The 19,239-nt window shown below is 60.4% G+C and overlaps 1 protein-coding gene across 1 annotated transcript in view; it reads left to right on the forward strand.

Moving 5' to 3' along the window:
• The first annotated feature begins 4,476 nt into the window (after positions 1-4,476).
• Positions 4,477-19,239, forward strand: part of LOC111145752 (quiescin sulfhydryl oxidase 2) — a 29,447-nt gene continuing 14,684 nt past the window's right edge. Inside the window, exons 1-2 of the mRNA XM_022500937.1 lie at positions 4,477-4,801; positions 17,902-18,002. Of these exons, the coding sequence (XP_022356645.1) occupies positions 4,504-4,801; positions 17,902-18,002 (399 nt within the window). The 5' untranslated portion in view covers positions 4,477-4,503. The remainder of the gene's footprint in view (positions 4,802-17,901; positions 18,003-19,239) is intronic.

Raw genomic sequence — 19,239 nt, forward strand, 5'->3', positions numbered from 1 at the left:
AGAGAAAATGTGGATATGCATAACAGTTACAAATAACAATTAAAAACCAGGTCTCCTGTTGAAGTAAGCAAAAAGGCATAGTGATAGGAGTTGAGGAGTCGATAGGTCGTCAGGGAACTGGAGTGAGCAAGGTCGTACCAAGCATCTGCAGGTCAGGCTCTATATGCCGAAAACTGGACAAACAGCCACTGGGCAAAGAACCCATGAAGGGACCTAAAGCAGACACAGAACGTTGAAAATACAGTGTGGAAGGCTGAACCACGGGCCCGGATCCCGGGAAGCGAGGACCGAGCACCATGCCCGCCAGGTCCTGCACGCCACAGCCGTAGACAGAAAAGTCTCTAAACCGACCAGGGGGAAAACGGTCAGCAGTGGCCCCCGCCCAGAGAAGACTCCTAAGGCACCTGGACCAGACCCTGCAGGGCTGTGCTGCCCCCAGCCCCTTCCCTCCTGTGCGTGAGTCCTTCCTGCTCAGTGAAGCTGCCACCTGGTCTGGGTCTCTCCTTCCCCCAGTGCGCTCAGACACGGATGTGGGGGATGCCCACTGGGCGCTGGGGACTTCTCTGGGGGCTCATTAGGGGTGTCAGGGAGGCCGAGCAGTACCGTGACAAAGGCACTTTCTCCTTTCTTCTCCTTTCCTTTCTCGGGCCATCTCTGCCCTACAAACGTTGCTGTGGCGCGCAGGAGCACCACAGGAATCCGTCAGCCCGCATGCCCGCCGTTCTGAAGGCTCGGAGGACGGGCTTGGTGGACCCAGACTGTGCAAATCGTCCTGTTCCCCGAGCAGGAACTGCTGGCTCTGTCCAGGGTCAGGGGCTCGGAGTCTGTTCGATGGGAAGGGGCGCCCCCTCCCGGCACCTGAGGGTTCCTGGCCAAGGCTGCTCATTGCGGGCTTCCAAAGTAGAAGGGACACGGGGACCCGACGGGCGACCCGACCCAGCGGACGGCTGGCGGCAGTCCCGAGTGAGCAGTGTGCGGAGCGGAGCCATCTCCTCTCCCCGACCTCGCTTTCTCTCCTCCCTGCTTTCCCCTGCATCCCTTTGACCCTGAGTTTTTCCCTGAGATCTGCACCAGGCGACAGGCGGGGGCTTCTCTGGGGCCACAGATGACACCTGTGGCTCGTTCTGGCCCACGGTCCCACCTCCAGCCACCAGCGGGGCAAAGGCTTGTCACACCCCTGCTGCAGGAGGCCTTTTGCTCCTGTAATTAGCATCGGTAAGTCTCTGGGTAGCTGAGAGGAGATGTGAATGGGGCGAATGGGGGATCCCCAATTTGCCTTCTCTGGGAAAGCCTGGCTGCTGCAGAGGGAGGTCCCAGATCGGAGCACACAGCCCAGGCTCTCATCTGGAGCTCTAAGTCAGGACAGAACCCCACCTGCCTGCCGAGGCAGTGGTCGGCCTCTCCCTCCGGGGAGCCCAGCAGGCCATGCCCCTGAGGACCTGGTGGGGATAGGCCGACCGCACACAGGCCAGCTCTAGCGCTGAAACAGGAGAAGGAGGGCACGGGGAACCAAGGGCTCATGGGCACCGAGCGGCTACAACCCCGACAGGCCTCACCCCTGCCCCTGGCCGCAGAGGTAGGAGGAGACATCCCGTTCAGGCCCCACTCAAGACGCAGAGAATCACGGGGGCCCTCAGGAAGTCCTTATTCTGTGGGAAACACGCCGTCCACAGTTCACTCTCCCCTGGTAGGCATCATCACAACCGACCCTCAGAAAGAAGCGTCTGACAGCCTTCTGCCCCTGTGCTGGCCCGAGGACCAACCAGAAAGTGGAGGAAACTGCCTTCCGGGGGACGAGAAACCGACACCATTCGGCACTCAGACCTGGTCTGTAAAAACAAACAAACAAACAAACAAGGCAAATGGTCTGGAGGTTCCTATTTATGTGGCGGCTCTCTTCGCCCTTCGGGGTAGCCCGGGCTTGTACAGGGCATGTATGAAGGACCCCGCCTTTCAGGCCGTGGTGCAACAGATCAGAACAAGGTGGGGACAGAAAAAGAAGTCAGATCTTGACCAAAGCAGTTGGGGAGCTGCTCCACCAAAGCACCCTCCCCCCCATACAGACCGGAGACTGAGCACCCTGTCATTCCTCTCTCCTCCCACTGCAGGAACAAGCGCCGGTTGAGGGAGGGACCCCTGGGCCGGTCTCCCACCCGTTCTCACTCCAGGGCTTGAAGCAAACAAAAAAGGCCACAAGAAAAGGTTCGGCTGATCTTGACGACTCTCGAGGTCCCTGTAGAAGCCAGCCGGGTCTTCCATCTTCCCGGGAGAGACAGTATGTTCCTCCCGAATTGGACCCTCTCTGCCTCTGAAAAGGATCGCCCGTGTGGGCAGCCAGGACTTACGGAGATAAGCCATGGACAACGGGAAACCCCGGCCCTCCTCGAAACCTCCGGCCTCCGTCTGAGCCCCCCTCAGATGGAGGGGGGGAGGCCCGAGAGCAGGAGCGGCAGGCTCCACACAAGGAAGAGGAGGAGGAGAGCCTCTAGAGGAGGCTGACACCCTTCCACGTCCCACTGGGAACCAGGCTGTCCCGATTGGGGGGGAGGGGTCCTATGCTTCTGAGGAAGGGAGATGGAGGACCAGACATGCCCCCTCGATGCGTCACTGAGCATTTCGAACACACATGCGATAGGCCTCTTTTTAGAAAAGTTCTGAGAGGCCCTGAGTAAACTATTAAACTTAACAATCTGGATCCTGATAATTACTAGGGACAGCTTACTCTTAAGGACACATTTGTCACCCATCTACATATATATATATTTTTATTTACTTGAGAGAGATCGAGAGAGAGAGCACAGAGAGGTGGAAGCAGGCTCTCCGCTGAGCGGGGAGCCCGACACGGGGCTCAATCTCAGGACCCCAGGATGGTGACCTGAGCTGAAGGCAGACACTTAACCACTGAGCCCTCCAGGCTCCCCTTGCTCAGGCTACCTCTGACATTAGGAAAAGTTACAAAGATCTCCTCGCGGACCCGAGGACAACCTCCTGAGGACGGCTACCACCATCTTCCACACTAGGTGAGGCACCTCGGGGAGCTCCCCCAGGAGACCCAACTTGCATGGCCCGCTCTGCTGCCCACGTCCTGTTAAGGGTCAGGAATATTCCCCCTCCATAGGAGATGAACCTCGAACAGATCTGAAGCTTCTTTTCAGGAAAAACGAAGCCCTTTCCTCGATGCCAGAAAAGTAATGACTATTAGTCTTTCTCGGTCATTCACAGCTTTAGGTGCTGTCTTGCTTCTCTTTGCCGCGGGATTACACGCAGCGCCTCCCTAGAGTGGGAACCTGTCAGAGGCCCTGGTTATGCTGCTCCTGCATTTCCTATACAGACTTATTTATTTATTTGGAGAGCACGGGCACCAGCTGGGGGAAGGGCGGAGGGAGAGAGTATCTCAAGCAGTCTCCCGAACTGCGGAGCCCACCACCCTGAGATCATGACCTGAGCCAAACTAAGAGTCAGATGCCCGACTGACTGAGCCCCTCCGGCGCCCCCGCTCCTTTCTTCTCATAGCTTCAGCCCTGTGGGCTACCTTGGCCTTGGGCCCACTGAACTCATCGGTTGGGCACCCACCAGCACCTGTATTTGGGAGCAGAAGGGCAGCCTTAAGCCCGTTAAGTGTGTGGTGGTGCGCAGCCCACACCCGTCTGCGCTCCGCACTGCTGGCGTGTGTGCGCCGTCCCCACCAGGCACCTGCAGGCTGACCGGCCAACTCAACGGAGTGGGCCAGGGCGCAGGCCAACCTGTCATTCCACTGGAGGGTCCATGCCCGCCGCTGCAGACTTGAGCGACTACTCCAGGCTCTCCAGGTCTGCGGTGGGGATCCCCTCATGCAGGGAACCCCCTCCTTGGGTCAACGTGTGGCTCTTGACAGCAAGGCCCCCGGCTGCCTCCAAGCACACGGCTCCCCGGGACCAAGGCGGAGCCCTCTGGTCACCACGGAAGCACGACACATCGGGGCACATCGGGGCAGACACGCGGGCCCGCGTTTCTCTGGCCGCGGGGACACAGAGCGCTGAGCCGCGGGTCCCGGGAAGCGAGGACCGGGCGCCTTGGCCCTACACAGGGAGGTCCCCAGGCCGGCCGGGGGGAGCGGTCGGCGGTCAGCGGCCCTGCCCGGGGGAGCCGGCGGCTCCCCTCCCGCAGCGCGCGCGGACCGGCGGCGGGGACGCGGCCCCGCAGCGCGGCCCAGACTGAGATGCCCCGGAAACCGAGCTCAGGGCAGCTCCAGGCGGGGCCCTTCGGGACTGAGTTTCCGGCCAGAAGACGGTGCGGTGAGGCCCGCACCTCGGACACGGAACCTTTTCAGTCGCTAAACCCGGCGACCCTGCAGGGGGCGGGGCCGGGGGCTGGGGGCGGGGCTGGGGGCGGGACCGGGCGCATGCTCGGGGGCGGGGCCGGGCGCGCGCGGCGCACGTGACGCCGGTAGCCAGGGTGAAAGGTCAGGCGCGCCGCGGCACTCCCAACATGGCGGCGGCCGAGGCGCCCGAGGCGGCTGCGGGGATGGCCCGCAGCTTGGGAGCCCCGGCCCCGGCGGGGTCGGCGGCGGCGGCGACCCGAACCCGGCGGTTGCCCCCGCTGCTCGTGCTGCTGGCGGCGGCGGCGGCGGGCCCCGGGGCGGGCGGCGCGGCGCGGCTGTACCGCGCGGGCGAGGACGCCGTGTGGGTGCTGGACAGCGGCAGCGTGCGCGGGGCCACGGCCAACAGCTCGGCCGCGTGGCTCGTGCAGTTCTACTCCTCGTGGTGCGGCCACTGCATCGGCTACGCGCCCACCTGGCGGGCCCTGGCCGGGGACGTGCGAGGTGAGGCGCGCCCTTGAACCCTCTCCCGCCGGCGGCGCGTACGGCGGGTGCTCGGAGCGAGTAGCCCTCCGGATGCGCCGGACGCCTGCGGGGGCCGCCCGCACCGGCCCCGGACCGCACGGTCTCGCCCCCCGCCGGGGGCCGGGCCCGGGGCTCCTCGCCGGCCCCGCACGGCTCAGCTGGGGCGCGGTGGGGGGCGTCCGCTGCACCCGCCCGCCAGCTGGCAGAGCTTTGAGGTGGAGCTCCCTGGCCCGGGAGTCGGAGCTGCTCTCCGCACGGGGAGGGCCGGCCGCGGTCCAGCTGGCGCTCGCTAACCTCTAATTACGCGTTTCCGTGGGCAGGAGCGGAGCAAATTGCTGCACTTTCTTCTGCGCTTTTGTTTCTGGGTCTGACGTCTTCCTCTGCTGTGATTTTTTTTCTCCATCACGGGACAGACTCATACACTACTTAAAAGCCTAAATAAGATTTTTGTGCAAAATCGTAAATGATTATCTGTTTATTTTATTTTAAGATTTTATTTGTTTATTTGACAGAGACAGATCACACGTAGGCAGAGAGAGAGAGAGGGAGGGAGGAAGGAAGGAAGGCTCCCTGCTGAGCAGAGAGCCCGAAGTGGGGCTCGATCCCAGGACCTGAGATCATGACCCAAATCGAAGGCAGAGGCTTAACCCACTGAGCCACCCAGGCGCCCCAGCAAATGATTATCTTTAAAATGTGTTCTCCTCTTACTTTGGAGTGTTGGGAGCCTTTTTTTTTTTTTTTTTGTACAGATTTTATTCACTCATTTTAGAGAGATCACAAGCAGGCAGAGAGGCCGGCAGACAGATAAGGAGAAGCAGGCTCCCCAATGAGCAGAGAGCCTGACCACGCGGGGCTTGATCCCAGGACCCTGAGATCATGACCCAAACCAAAGGCAGGCGCCCAACCGCCTGGCTCGGGGAGTCCCTGCGTGTTGGGATTCTTGATTCTGAAGGCTTTGTTCTCTGATCTCGTTTTCTTAAGCCGCCAGTGTTTGGACCCGAGGTCAGAGGCTAAGGAGGTGGACAGACTGCCCCTTAAAGGTTCTCTTAAAGCCTTTTCTCTGAGAACAAACAAGCATTTTAATAACAGAACTTTTCAGTTGTCACTTGGTTTTTAGTGGCAGAAGCGACATGTAAATTCAGATGCAAATGCGGGTATCTGTCTATGGCGAAACGTTTGTCACCTATTTTGTGCGTATTTTGATTCGCTCACTGGGCGGTTGAAACAAACGCTGGAGCCGGATTCGAACATTGCAGACTGTTCTGTGTTGAACCAGCGTGTAAGGGGCCATGGGGCTTGGACGGAAGGTTCCTTCTAGAAATGAGGGCGGTAAAAATCCATACCTAATGGGGTAATTAACTCAGCTGTTAGCCGAATACGGTTATCTTAACAGGATTGGACGCTGTCCAAGTCAGGCCTGTGGTGGAAGGGAGATGTGGCTGGAAGTGAAAAGCAGCTGTGGTCTGAGGGAGGGTGAGGACAGCTGCAGGAACACCTGGGCAGAGCCCTTGGCACTGGGGAGTGGCCCACTTGGGATCCCCAAAGAGAGGTCACCTGGGGACTTGTTAGAAAGACGAGGGCCCCAATCCAGGCCCAGCAGGATCCCTGCAGGATCACTGTTCTCAGGGACACCGGGCCTCGGGAGACACCTGCATGGTAAGGCTCATGGCCAAGAGCGCCAGGAATCACAGCACATGACCTCTTCCTCGTGGATGTCTGCCACACACAAGAATTCCTCAGGAAAGGAGCGCGCTAAGTCTAAGCCTTTGCTTCCCGCTTGATCTACCACAGGGTCCTTTTTGTGCCTAATTTCAGCCAACTCCCCATGGAATCACAGGGAAGAAGCACCCTTTCCCCACCCCTGGCCGCCCACAGGGGAGCAGATGCCCATTGTTCCCCATGTGAATGCAGGCTTTCCTCCCCCTGTCACCGCTTGGCCCCATCAGTCACTTGTGAATTCGGCTGTCCGGTCCCTGGGGCACACAGACCTTGCCCTGGGCCACCACAGGGGCCTCTCACCACCGCTCTTAAAATGGAGAGCACCCAGCCAGGTTTTTCCATCCACCACTCCTCCAGCCCCATCTCAAGGCTTCTGGAAAGTGGGATAGGCTTGGCTCCCCGGTGAGATTGCCTGGGGTCAGGGGAGCTCTGTCTCCCCTGCGTCCCTCCACCATTGCTGCCTCAGGGGCCTCTGCCATTTGCTCCGAAGCGACTAAGGGACAGGACGCAGGAGGGGTGGTCTGCAGGGGGTGGGGCTCCTCCCAGTTCCAGGAACAGCTGAGGGGGGCCTTTGTTTTTCTAAAAGAGAGGTTGAAGTTTAACACTTCACTGACATTTTCAAGGTTTTGAAATAAGTGTTTTTCCTTGTAAGAAGGCTTAACAAACAAAAGGTCTACTGTTGGGTGTTGCCAGTGTTTCTGTGGATCTGGCTTAGGCCTGTCAGTTCTAAATCCTTTGCAAAACAGAACCCTGCTGTGTTCCTGGAAATCACTTAGCCCTGAGCTCCGCTTGTGGTGCTGCCACCCACCGCTTTCCGCCCGGGAGCTGTCTCTGAACTAGCTCTAGGGACACTTGGTCATCCCGAAGAGTGTCCCTGTCAGGGTCAGGGTCACCGAGGCCTCAGCCTCTGTTCTTGTGGGTCTCGCATGTACTCCTGCCTTGCGGAAGCAGGCAGATTTTCTGTATCAGCCCTGGAGTCCTAGGTAAGGCTCAAAGGGGAGCCGGAGACTTGGCGGGCAGTCACAGCGCACGCCTCCTCTCCCTGCTCTGTGAGGGGTTGTTTGTTGGTGTCACCCATGTCCTGGATGGTGATGCCTGGAGGTCGTTCTCTTAGGGTCACACAGCTGAGTGACAGGCTCTGTGGCTCCGAGACCTATGGCTCCCTCTGCGTGGTGGCCATGAGGCAGGTGCTCATTCCTGCCCAGAGTCCACTCTGGCTTGCCCCCCTTGAGCTCCTCACCACGCAGTCTGGTCTTCCCACCCATGCTGGCCTGTTGGAGATGAGCTAGGACTGCTTGGTGTCCCCCATGGGCCCACATTCAAGCAGAGAGGGTGGAGAGTAGGGGTGGTGGCTGATGGGGGAGGGGTGACGACACCAGCAAGAGCGACTGGTCAGTGCACCTGCAGGGGTGTGCAAGGTGGGGAGCCGCAGGAGGCTTCCGGGAGTCTGCCTGGACCCTGGAGAGGGTGGACAGAAGGTGGGAGGCAGGCAGGGGGTGACATCCACCTGTTATGGCCCCAGGAAAGCTTGTTGTGCCCCCCACCCCTGGCCCAGGTAGCTGTGGTTAGCCCCGAGTGAGACACGCCCGTGAGACCCAGACTTGTGTGATGCCTGTGGCCAGAGGAGCACCACTTGGCATGCCAAGCTCAGTGATGTCAGGTGTGAGAACCGGGTCATCAGGGTGGGGGTAATGGGGGCTTTTCCTCTCTCTGGCCAGCATTGTGAGGCTTCAGCCATTTGCCAGGAGAGAGGCTCGCGGCCAGGACGGCAGTGTCCCATCGGGCTCTGGAACAGCCGCCCAGGACTGTGTGTGGAGCTCATTTCACCCCTGTGCTGGGGTGGGAGCGCCGCGGAGACCCTCCCTCTGCTGCCAGAGGACGCTTAGCAGAGTGTGCCCGGATTCCATCCACCTCTAGTAACTTCTGGATGGCTCAGGCTGGACTTGCCTGCTCACTACGTGGGCTTGATTTCTACCCAGACTTACATATGTTTCTTTCTTTTTTTTTTTTTAATGTAAGCTCCTTGCCCAGCGTGGAGCCCAGCACAGGGTTTGAACCCTGAGATCGTGACCCGAGCCGAGATCCCAAGTCGGACACTCAACTAAGCCAGCCAGGCGCCCCTACCCAGGCCTGTGTAGCTTAAACTTGCTCTTGAACTTGGAGCCTGTCCAAGAAGACCTTGTTGAAGCAGGAAAGGGCCTGCACAGGGGGAAAGAGTGTCCTCCGGTGGCTAGAACGTGCAAACCCCACCACCCTGGCTTCACCTGGAGGGAGGGCCCCCCCCCCACCCCGCCCCAGTGCCTTCCAGACAACCCTCCTCTTGCTCCCTCTCCAACCCCAGGGGGGAACGACTCCATACTGTGATCGTTTTCTAGGACAGATTGATGCTTGCCTGCAAATCAGAGTCACAAAGACGTTTTATTAGAACTTGGCAAGTAGTGGTACGAGGTTCAATCCTGTAAGTTAAGAATAGAGTTACTTGAAGAGTAAACTTGAAATAAATTTCAGTTTGCTGTTACACAGAAGCTTACGTCTTTGACAGATAGGTTTTCAGCCTGTGGTACTGAAAGTGGGCAGGCCTGAGAGCAGAGTGGAGCGTGGCTTGCAGACTCCTGTGGGTGCCCCTGGAGGCCGCAGGGCCTCCCAGCTGGTGCCCTCCCCCCGTCTGGTTGGGGTGGCCTGACATTTTGTCAACCAAGCGGTTTGCATTCAGTTTAGAGTGTTTCTGTCCTTTGTATGGTGGGGTCTAGACAGGTGGGAAAGGCAGGAGGTGGGGAGGGTATGAGTTGAATGAGGCAAGTACCCTGAAGCTAGACCTTTGAAATAGTTTGCATTTTACTTGATAAAATAGACTGACTCTTTTGTGTTTGCATGAATGCCTCCATCTGCCAGCGGAAACCGAAATTCTCCCTCTGCTGCTTTCCTCGCCAGCCTTCCCGCCCGCCAGCCTTCCCGCCAGCGCGAGCAGGCTTCCTTTCCCAGCCGGACAAAGGCCTGGTGAGGTGTCAGCCCGCCCCTCCGCTCAGCGGCCGGGTTCGGGCGGGCGGGCGGGCCGGTCAGCCGGCTGAGCTCTGCGGAGTGCTTGAGGACTGGTGTCCCGACAGCCTCTGTGCGCTGGCCCGTGGCACCGTCCTCGCCCCGTCCATGCTCCCGCGTGCTCCCTACGGAAGTAGAGTCTGATGTCTGCCCTGCGTCGGTCCTGCGTGTTGGAACTTGTCCTGAGTATGTTCTCTGTGGCCCTGGTAGGTGCGAGAAACCGTGAACAGGACCGCGCAGATCCGAGTGGAGCCTTGTGCCTCAGAGGAAGGGACAGTGAACAGAAACACAAAATGAGGCTAATGGAAGGTCATGAGTCCTAGGAGAGTAAACCGGAAGATCACGTGGGCACTAGGTGGCGGGGGAAGGCGTCGGGTGGCGTGTGACACTCAGAACATGAGGGGCGCACCACAGCCGGTGTGCCACGGCCCCGAGACGGGCAGGACCACGGGCATCCGAGGACTGCAAGGGGCCACCACGGCTGTCCGGTGGCGAACCGGGGGAGGTTCCGGTGTGTCAGGCAGCCAGCGGGACCTGTGGCTCCAGGCTTGTAGGCTGGACAGACTGCAGGAAGGAGGAACAGCTTTAAGTAGGCGGTTATATGATCTGGTGTCTCGGCTTAAAAATGCGGCTGGCCCTGGAGAACCGAGGGCCAGGAGTGACTGGGGCGGGGTGAGCCTGCCCTACCAGCGCCGGCCGCCTCCAGGGGGCACTGACAGACCTGGGGCAGCAGATTCTGGCGGAAGAACCGCGGGGGTGGGGACACTTGTCTTTCCGCTGCAGGCAGGGTCTTGGAGTTGACCCTTTGTAGTTTGTGGACAGGAAGAAGGACTGTGTTGTAGGCAGTGTTGTGTTTTTGGATCCATGAGTTTTGGTCAAAGCTCACCAAGTGGGACGTCTTCCCTCTGGGGAGCACAGCAGGCTTGGGGATTTCCCGCGTGTATTTCAAGGGCCTACCCCATGTCCCTGCCCTGGGCCACTTTCCACACTGGGCTAGTTTTCTTTTCTTTTTCTTTCTTTCTTTCTTTCTTTCTTTCTTTTTTTTAAAGTTTATTTATTTATTTGACAGACCGAGATCACAAGTAGGCAGAGAGGCAGGCAGACAGTGAGAGGGAAGCAGGCTCCGCTCTGAGCAGCCCAGTGCGGGGCTTGATCCCAGGAACCTGAGATCATGACCTGAGCCGCAGGCAGAGGCTTTAACCCACTGAGCCACCCAGGTGCCTCTGGGCTAGTTTTCTTCTATATCCTGCCGTTATGAAACATTATTTGAAACCTGGAACTATGAAAAAAGAGGGCTGGCGTGTCCTCTCCATGTCATCGAGCCTCGTGTCACGGTCTCCCCTTGGGGCTAGTTTTCCAAGGGACGTTCCAGTGTTGGACACGGCGTGCTCACTCTTGGTTAAGGGCTCTGACTCACCCACCTCATCTGATGGAGGAACAGAGTCCTGTCCGGTGGAAAGGGGAACCCAGCAGTTGGGGGCTTCCTGCCCTGCTGGGCGTTAGCCTGCTGTGTCTCAGAGCCGGCAGTTCCTGGCAGGCCCGGTGCTCCGTCCACGTGCCCCTGACCCGCTCCTTCAGCGCTCAGTCTGGGAGCACCTTGGGTGCCCATTTGTCCTGTGTTTGTACGAGTCATGCCTCTGTTTGGAAATTGGGCCCTGACACTCGCTGCGCATGGATGCAGGGTCTGGAGCCCTCACACTGGCAAAGTTACCAAGTGTCTGGTTTCCCAGAGGCGGCAGAGGGGGGCCTCCTGGGCGCGAAGTTTCTTCGGAGCCCCCGTGGGGCTCTTGGGCAGCAGTCGGCATCCCGAGCGCCTGCACTCTGTGGGTGATGCCGCACCTCTGGCCCTTTCACCGCGGGATGAGGACAAGCAGTGGTTGAAATCCAGGGAAACCGAGGTTTTCTTTTATCTTTTTCATTTTTAAGCCATCAGCAGTTGTGCCCTATTTCAAAAGGCAGGGTCCACCTCCTGGGTGCCTGGGAAATTTGGAGGACTTCGGAGGCTGAAAAGCCGAGAGTTGGTGACTGTAGTCTGGGCCACCTCTAGTTGCCCCATGGCCGCATCTGCAGCCCAGACCTTGCACATCCCCCGAGCCCAGCAGCTCCGACTCCTCCTCGCCTGGGAAGGCAGGCGGCGCCCCTGAGAGGAGCACTGGCTCCCCACTTCCAGGGGGCAGAGCAGGGCAGGACCAAGGGACCTCGTTCTGTTGTCTTTTGGGAGGTTGTGCCTGCGACAGCCTAGTGGGGACAGCAAGTAGGGAGGGGATGCACACCGCCTGGGCCGGGTGGGGCTTGTGGGGAGGGCTCAGGCTCCACATCCAATGGGTCAGCCGCCCTACACCCTGGCCCTAACCCCGGGGACTTTAGAGGGTAATTGCTCTGGTGACAATGACCTGTGCCCAGTTCGTCCAGAGTCTGTGGGGCCCGACAGGGGTGGCCACATGTGAACATTGGACCTGCCTAGGGGTACAGGGTGGGTCAGGACACTGTCTACCCAGAATCCCGGTGCTGGGCTGGGCACTGACCTGAAGAGGAACTGTCCCGACCTCGCTCAGCATAGCTGCCAGAGCCCACGGAGGGCCACCTTGCCCCGTATTCCTGGGTGCCAAGATGGGAGGTGGCAACCAGTCTGCAGTCTCGGTTCCACCAGGACCCCACGCTGCTGGTCAGAGTGATGTCACTCCTCCCCCTGCAGTGTGTGAGTCCCTCCCGAGACCCACACCCTCACAGGACTGGCCCAGCCCCTGACTCTGGAGCCACTCATGCTGGCCACCCCCCCACCCAAGCTGCCCGCCGCTCGCCTCTCCCCTTCCGTCCCTGCCTCTGGGACCCTGCTCAGTCGCCAGCGTCTGTGAGGACGGCAGTTCCCAGGGTCACTGGGAGTTTGCCGTTGGCCTGCATGAGTGCGGTGTCCCCTGCCACCCCATTGGCTGTGGTGAGTGCTCAGGACACATTCTAGCAGCAGACGCCAAGCAGCCGTGCCCTGCGCAGGGCTGTCAGCCCACCTGTCCTCACACCTCCCTTGGAGGGAGGTGTTATGTGGCTTCTGTGTTGTGCCCGCGAGGCTGCTCAGGTTCTCCAGACCCGGTAAGAGGCAGAGCAGGATGTGGGCTGCACGGTCCACCTGATGGGTGTCCTGGTGCCATCTGACACCGCCTGCCCTCTGTCTGCTCCAGACGGGCCTGCTGGTACGGGGATAGGACACGCCACTCCAGGGACACCTGGAGGCCTGATGGGAGTGAGCTTAGTAAAGGGGGCAGAGGCCAGGACATGTCAGGACGTGACCTCAGAAGAAGGACGTGTGTCATGTGGCTGTTGGCGGTGTGAGGTGAAATGCAGCAAGGCAAGAGGGGGGCCTGTCCTGTGTGGCTGGTTGAGAATGGCCTTGCTCCTTGGGAGCCATCAGGGTCCTCTTGGGGCCATACCTGGTCCCAGCCTGCTGCCATCTGCGTGGAGTGTGGCAGGTAGAGGCAGCCTCCACCCCGGACGGCTCCCAGGGCCCTGCTGGTGCCCATCGCCAGCACAGCCTGCCTTGGCGACGTCTCCTGCTTCTGCACGCAGACCTCCCCTTTGTCAGGCAGAGAAGAATCCCCCCTCTCGCCCCCCCATGTCCCTGGGGTGGCACGTCGTCAGCACTGCGCTGGCAGAGCGAGATCGGCCTGTCATGTGTGGCTCGCCCTGCGTGGGGACGAGTAGGAACAGCCTTGCTCAGGTGAAAACGGCGTCGCAAGTGTCACGGGGAGGAAGGAGCAGAGGAGGTGAGGACCGGCAGCCACCTGGCGCTTTTGTGATGCCAAGCGACAGTTTCCTGGTTACTGTCCTCAAAGTCAGGATGGCCCAGCTCTGGGGCAGAAGGCTCCTCGTGGCTGGGGCAGCCCCGAGGCCTGGGCAAGGGAGGTGGCACTGGGTGCCCCTCATTTAGCCTGTGGGGCCTAGGCGCCGGCTCTCTTGCCTGTAAAGTCACGTCACAGTCGTGGGCACAGAGCTGAGCTGGGCTGCCGTGGGTCAGAGCGTTCTAGATTGTGGAGTCCTGCATGAGATGCAGGCGGTGACGTGGCCGCCCTTGCAGAGCAACGTGGCTCTTGGGGGTCGGGGCGAGCCCTGGGGGCACTGGGAGTGGGAAGCAACCCCTCTGCCGTGTCGCTGCGCAGGGCGCCGGCTGCTCAGCTGCACCTGTGGCTCGGAGCGGGGCTCCCCGTGGAGCGGACACAGCTCCTGCCAGTGCACGTAGGGCCGTGGTCTGGTGGAGGGATGGTAGAAAATATGCTGGCAATACAAGGATGAGTGGTGTTTCCAAAGAACTGATTTTCTGTGTGTTTCTCCAGGAGACACAGTGCAGAGGCTCGTTGAGGAAGTGGTTGATTCGTTCCACATGTGACCATGTGCGGGTCAGAGGAGGACGCGTGTGCCGCATGGCGGGGGTGGGCTGGATTTGAAGGAGGGAGGGTCTTCGTCTGGAGCTGGTAGGATAAAGGGAGAGCAGAACCTTGAGAATATGCCAGTCGGCACACTCGTGTTGCGTGTGCTCCGCGTGCCTGTGACGGCGGGCGACAGTGGTGCCACCAAGCGGGTTGTGAGCCCCGGGCAGATCCCTTAATCTCTCTGACCCTCTGCTGTAACATCCCGCCTCTTTGACCCGGCAGACTTCGGTAGGTGGTGGCTTGGCAAGAAAGCTTGTAAAATACGGTGTAGTTGACTTTGTTTTGGATGCAAGACTGGTGGGGAGCTCTTCTTGCCATTTTAACTGTGCCTGGGCAGAAAGTCGGGGCAGGCCTTTCTGTGGAGGTGACATTTGTGTTGAAATTGATGAATAAGGCAGCAAGTACAAGTTGCAGGAAAGCGTGTTCCCCCAAGAAAGAGCAGGTGCAAAGGTCCTGGGGCAGGAGTGCGCTTGGACCTGTCTGTGGCTTGAGGGGAGGAATGAATGAGGAAGAGATGAGTGTACAAGTCAGCTGATGAAATGGCAGAAATGTGCAGAATCTGGAAGGTTCTGAGGACACCCAGAAAGTGATCTTGCCTACAGACATACATGCCTTGCTGAGGGCTAGGCAACCCTCCGGGGTCCTTTCCAGCTAAGGTTAGGATTTGAAGAATCACACAGTTCAATCTCGATCAGAATGTTTTTTCTTATCATGGAAGCGCAGGAGGTGGGAACAGTTGGCAGATGTTGGGGCCCCGGGGAGGTCAGCCTGGAAAAAGAGCAGCCCAGTCAGCACGGCCGGTTTGGAGGAGGTGCAGGAGCCTGGCTGCTGGCCGCTGCCTGGGGACACAGACTTTATCCTGCGTGTGCTCAGAGCTGGGCACCCGGATGGCACTGCTGAGTCACGGTAGGGGGGCGGCTGCAAAGGGACGCAGGGACCAGTGGCCAATTTCCAGCCCTTCCTCTCATCTGGGGCTGCAGGCTGAGCCTGAGGTTGGACAGCCTCTAGTTCTTGGGGCACAGCAGCATGCGATCTTGCCTTCGGGGTTACCAGGGTGTTCACGGGGGCTGACAGCCGTTCTTACCTCCGCGGGGGAAGCCGGCGTGTTCCCGCTGTCTCCGTGCCCTGTTAGACTCAGGAAGGTTATTGCAGTGTGGCTGGTGCTGCTGTGGCGTTGGGTCGGGTTCCATTCAGCATCGTTGTCCGTGCAGCGTCACGACCTGGGGCTGTTTCATGGGGTGCTCTTTGGAGCCTCTCTACACCGGGAACTCCGGCAGGTGGGAACTGAGCACAGCACGAGTAGCCTCAGGGCTCCGGGTCCACCGGCCCCCTGCAGACTGGGGGTGGGGGTGCATTCGCTTTTGTGTGAAACGTGCTTAGAAGACTCGGAGAACAAGGAAGTCAGACCAGGTCCCACCGCGAAAACCGTACGGTCGCCGACGTCGAGGAGTGCGTTCCTTCCGCTGCTTTCCCGCCTCCGCGCCGGGCTGGATTATTCATCGTGATTCTACCGAACGTTCAGGGTTAGCCCTTGGGGCAGGTCTTCATTTTCTCACACGCTCTTCCGGGCAGTGGGTGCTTTTATTTTTTTAAGCATGAAATGACAGCGTGTCATGGAAATTGCCAGTAAACAGTGAAACCCTGCGCTTGTGAGGCAGGGACGAGGAGGCAGACAGGAGGCGTTTTCGCAAGATGAATGGGAAGAGAAGGGAGGATGACAGGCTGGGGGAGGCCCCCCAACAGGGCAGTGGGGGTGCGTACGGAGGGCGGAGGCAGCTGCGTGCGGGAGGCAGCGTGCAGGATGGAGGCCGCCGACGCGAGCGCCGTGTGCAGGTGGGGGCCCCCGCCCTGGAGGGCCCCGTGTGCAGGTGGGGGCCGCCGCGGTGGAGGGGGCGGCATGCGGGGGGGCGCCGCGGTGGAGGGCACTGCTGGCACCGCACCGAGCTGCCCGCCCTGGGCCATCTGCTGCCCTAATTGGATGCGAGTATTAACTGTCCTTCCTTAGTTCCGTGTAATCCGAGACTCCGGAAAGTGGTTCCCGAAGGTTCTGTGATTCTTGCCTGGAGCCCTCTGAAGTGGCCTCGGGACAGGACTTGGTTTCGGGAAGCAACATGAGCGGGACAGTGTTCGGTCCTCGGTGGTGAAAGCCGGCGGAGGGTCTTCCCACGGCGTGGACACTGGTCACTGGCTTCATGAGGAAGGAGGAGGGAGGCGAGTAGTTTAGCACAAGTGGTGCCTTAGTTGGGAAACTGGGAAGGTACGGACTTGGCCACGTCCAGAACTACTCGTGTGGTACGGGATCTGGTCATGTCTGGTGGCTTCTCTCCTCCCAGGCCCGTGTTCGATGCAGCCTCTGAAGTTCAAGATCGTAGCCAGGCCCTGGGCAGACCTGTGCGACGTGATTGTTAACCAGATGACGGCATTGGCCCGGTGGTGCCCCGTCAGCACGCCCGGCAGTACGGGGCCTCCTCAGGGTCTGTGCAGGACCCGCGGGAGCCCCCACGTGGCACTCCCTTAGCTGCAGGGGACCAGGAGTGGACCCGCCCACCGCCCCTGGTGGCCTCATGGGCAGTGTCCGTGGAGCACCTGGGTCCCGCTGGGAGCACCCTGCCTGGGGAGCGTTCTGCTGCGGTGTCTGCAGACCGCCGCGCTCCGTGTCCTGCTTCCTCGGGCTGCCCCTAAGGAGCGGGCAGGTGTCTGGCAGCGTGAACCGGACATCCTCTGGGGTGGGATCAAATCTTTTAAAGAGAGAATCTCACTTTTTGGAGGATACTGGGGAAGCCGTGCCTTTGAGACTGGCAACCACAGGGCCAAGCCAAGCACTTGTCTCCCTGTGCACACCGCGCCTCGGGGCTGCCGTGAGCTAGGCCCCTCTGTGCACAGGTGTCCTGCCCGTCCCTGACGGGGGGTGAGATGACATGCTGCCCACGTTTGGGGGAGGGGAGGGCGGTCTGTCAGTAAGAAGGGAGGAAGGGAGGGAGCCAGAGGTCACCCACCCACAGGGCCAGCTGGGAAGCCATCTCCCCAGAGGCTCAGACTCGAGTCTCCATGCAGGTGCACGCAGGCTCTGGGAGATAAGCAGAGACGTGCGGTCAGCCCAGCCCTGATGTTGGGGGGACCCGAGGTCTTCGACAGGAAGTGCGTGGGGCACAGGGCTGTAGATGGAAAGACACACAGTCAGTCACAGCCTCCTGACCAGTGAAACTTAAGGAGAGGTTGAATCCTGAGGGGGGGGAGAGAGAGAGAGTGTGTGTGTGAGAGAGACTCGGGGTGACCGCGGCCGCTGCTGGCTGTGACCGGGTGGCGGGGCTGTTGAGTGGAAGCGTGTTTGGAGGGAGGGGGCCGCCCGGCTGGAGACCTTGTGGTAGTCACATGTGGCGACATTCCCATGAGAAAATCTTTAAAGATAAGCAAAATATATGTGTAAAACTGCACCTGTTCTACTCTTAGGACCGGCGCCAGCATTCGAGGGTCTGGGGGAAGCGTCCACGGAAAGTAGAAGTCGCTTCCCAGAGAGATTGTGGCTCAGACACTGCGGCCACAGGTTCTCATTTGCACGAGTGCCCGGGAGTGTCGTCGCTAAGCACGTGCGGCCGGGCCTCTCCGCCTGTGGGCGCTCTCGGCGGCCCCTGGGGAAGGCCGGCACCCGCCAGCTTCCATCCGGCAGAGCCGTGCTCGGGTGGGAGCGGGGCGGCTTGCACACTGGGCAGAAGTCCGTTGGCCGTGTTGTCCGCGATGGGAGAGCCCTGCAGCCTGGGGAGGCTGTGTTCTCCCCTCCAGCCTGACGCAGGAATGCTCTGGGCGCGTGAGGGCTAGATCCAGGACCTGAGGTGGGGCGTGGGCCGGTGGGCCGTGTGGATGTGGGCGCACACCCACACTGAAGGTCGCGCTCCTGCTTTTCAGACTGGTCTGCTGCCATCCGCGTTGCCGCTCTGGACTGCGGGGAGGAGGAGAACTACGAGGTGTGCCGAGCCTATGACATCCACTTCTACCCCACCTTCCGGGTGAGCACCCTGCCTGTCCCGCGGCCGGCGCTTCTCCCACCCTGGCCCTCCTCCCGTTCCGCCCGAGGGGCACCTGCCCATGAGATCGACTGCGTGTGTAACTCCTGCACCCGGGCATGTGGGGGGTGTCACTTGGGGCTTGGCAGGAACTCGTTTGCACAGGGTCACCCCTGGCGTTCCACCCTCTCAGGCTGTACGTGTTGTGGGGGGCTGTAGCAGTAGCAGAGGAGGGTGGGGTCTGCAGCCCACAGACCCGGTGGGCATGGCCATGCTAGGGAGCCGCTGTGGGCTCCCCAGGTCAGGTCTGTCCTCCCTGCTCCCCTGCCTGTGTGGCCCGTGTCAGGCTCGGGGCCCTCTGGCCCACCATGTATGTGGTGGGTCAGGTTGTCAGAGCGACCCTGGCAGGTGGCCTTCGGGTGGCCCTACAGGCAGGTTTTACTGTGTTCTTTTTTTTTTTTTTTTAAGATTTTATTTATTTGACAGAGAGACACAGCGAGAGAGGGAACCCAAACAGGGGGAGTGGGAGAGGGAGAGGCAGGCTCCCCGCTGAGCAGAGAGCCCAATGTGGGGCTCGATCCCAGGACCCTGGGATATGACCTGAGCCGAAGGCAGATGCTTAATGACTGAGCCACCCAGGCGCCCCGATTTTACCCTTTTCTTCCACGGGGAGGCCGAGAGTGAACAGATCTGTTGAGAAGGTTCCGAAGGGCCGTGTGCACCTGTGTGTGCGCGTGTGTGCGCGCTGCCGTCCCGCGTGGGAGCACGGGTGCATCGGGACGGTATTTACATCCCAGAAAACATGCGGCCTCTGAGGAAGCTTGGAGGCCCTCAGTCTTCCAGCCCCAAAACCCTGTGCTCTGTGTGGCCTGGGGCCCGGTGCTGTCCTGCTGCTCCCTTGGCTGGGCTCAGTGGCAGCTGTGCCTCTGCCCCTAGGGACGCTCCTCCAGAGCTTCGAGGCCTCACCCTCACCTTCCCTGTGTGAGTTTTATTGTGTTTTAGCTGCACACGCAGGGTGCTGTGCCGGCTGTGAGCCCCAGGCCTTCCGTCTCACGCTGAACAGGGTTGCCGAGAGCTCCCGCACCCTCGGCGGTGGCTCCGGAGCCCTGAGAACGCCTGCCTGCGTGACCGCCGCCGCATCTTCTGTTCACGGGCGCTGTGTCCCGCAGCTGCTCCTTCGTGTGCCCGATCGCGCTCGGGGCTTTGCAGCTTTCGTGACTGATCGGCAGGCGTCCCGGGC

The sequence above is a fragment of the Enhydra lutris genome, unplaced genomic scaffold (assembly GCF_002288905.1).
Source record: "Enhydra lutris kenyoni isolate GAN:26980312 unplaced genomic scaffold, ASM228890v2 scaffoldscaffold13, whole genome shotgun sequence".
In the NCBI taxonomy this organism is placed as follows: domain Eukaryota; kingdom Metazoa; phylum Chordata; class Mammalia; order Carnivora; family Mustelidae; genus Enhydra; species Enhydra lutris.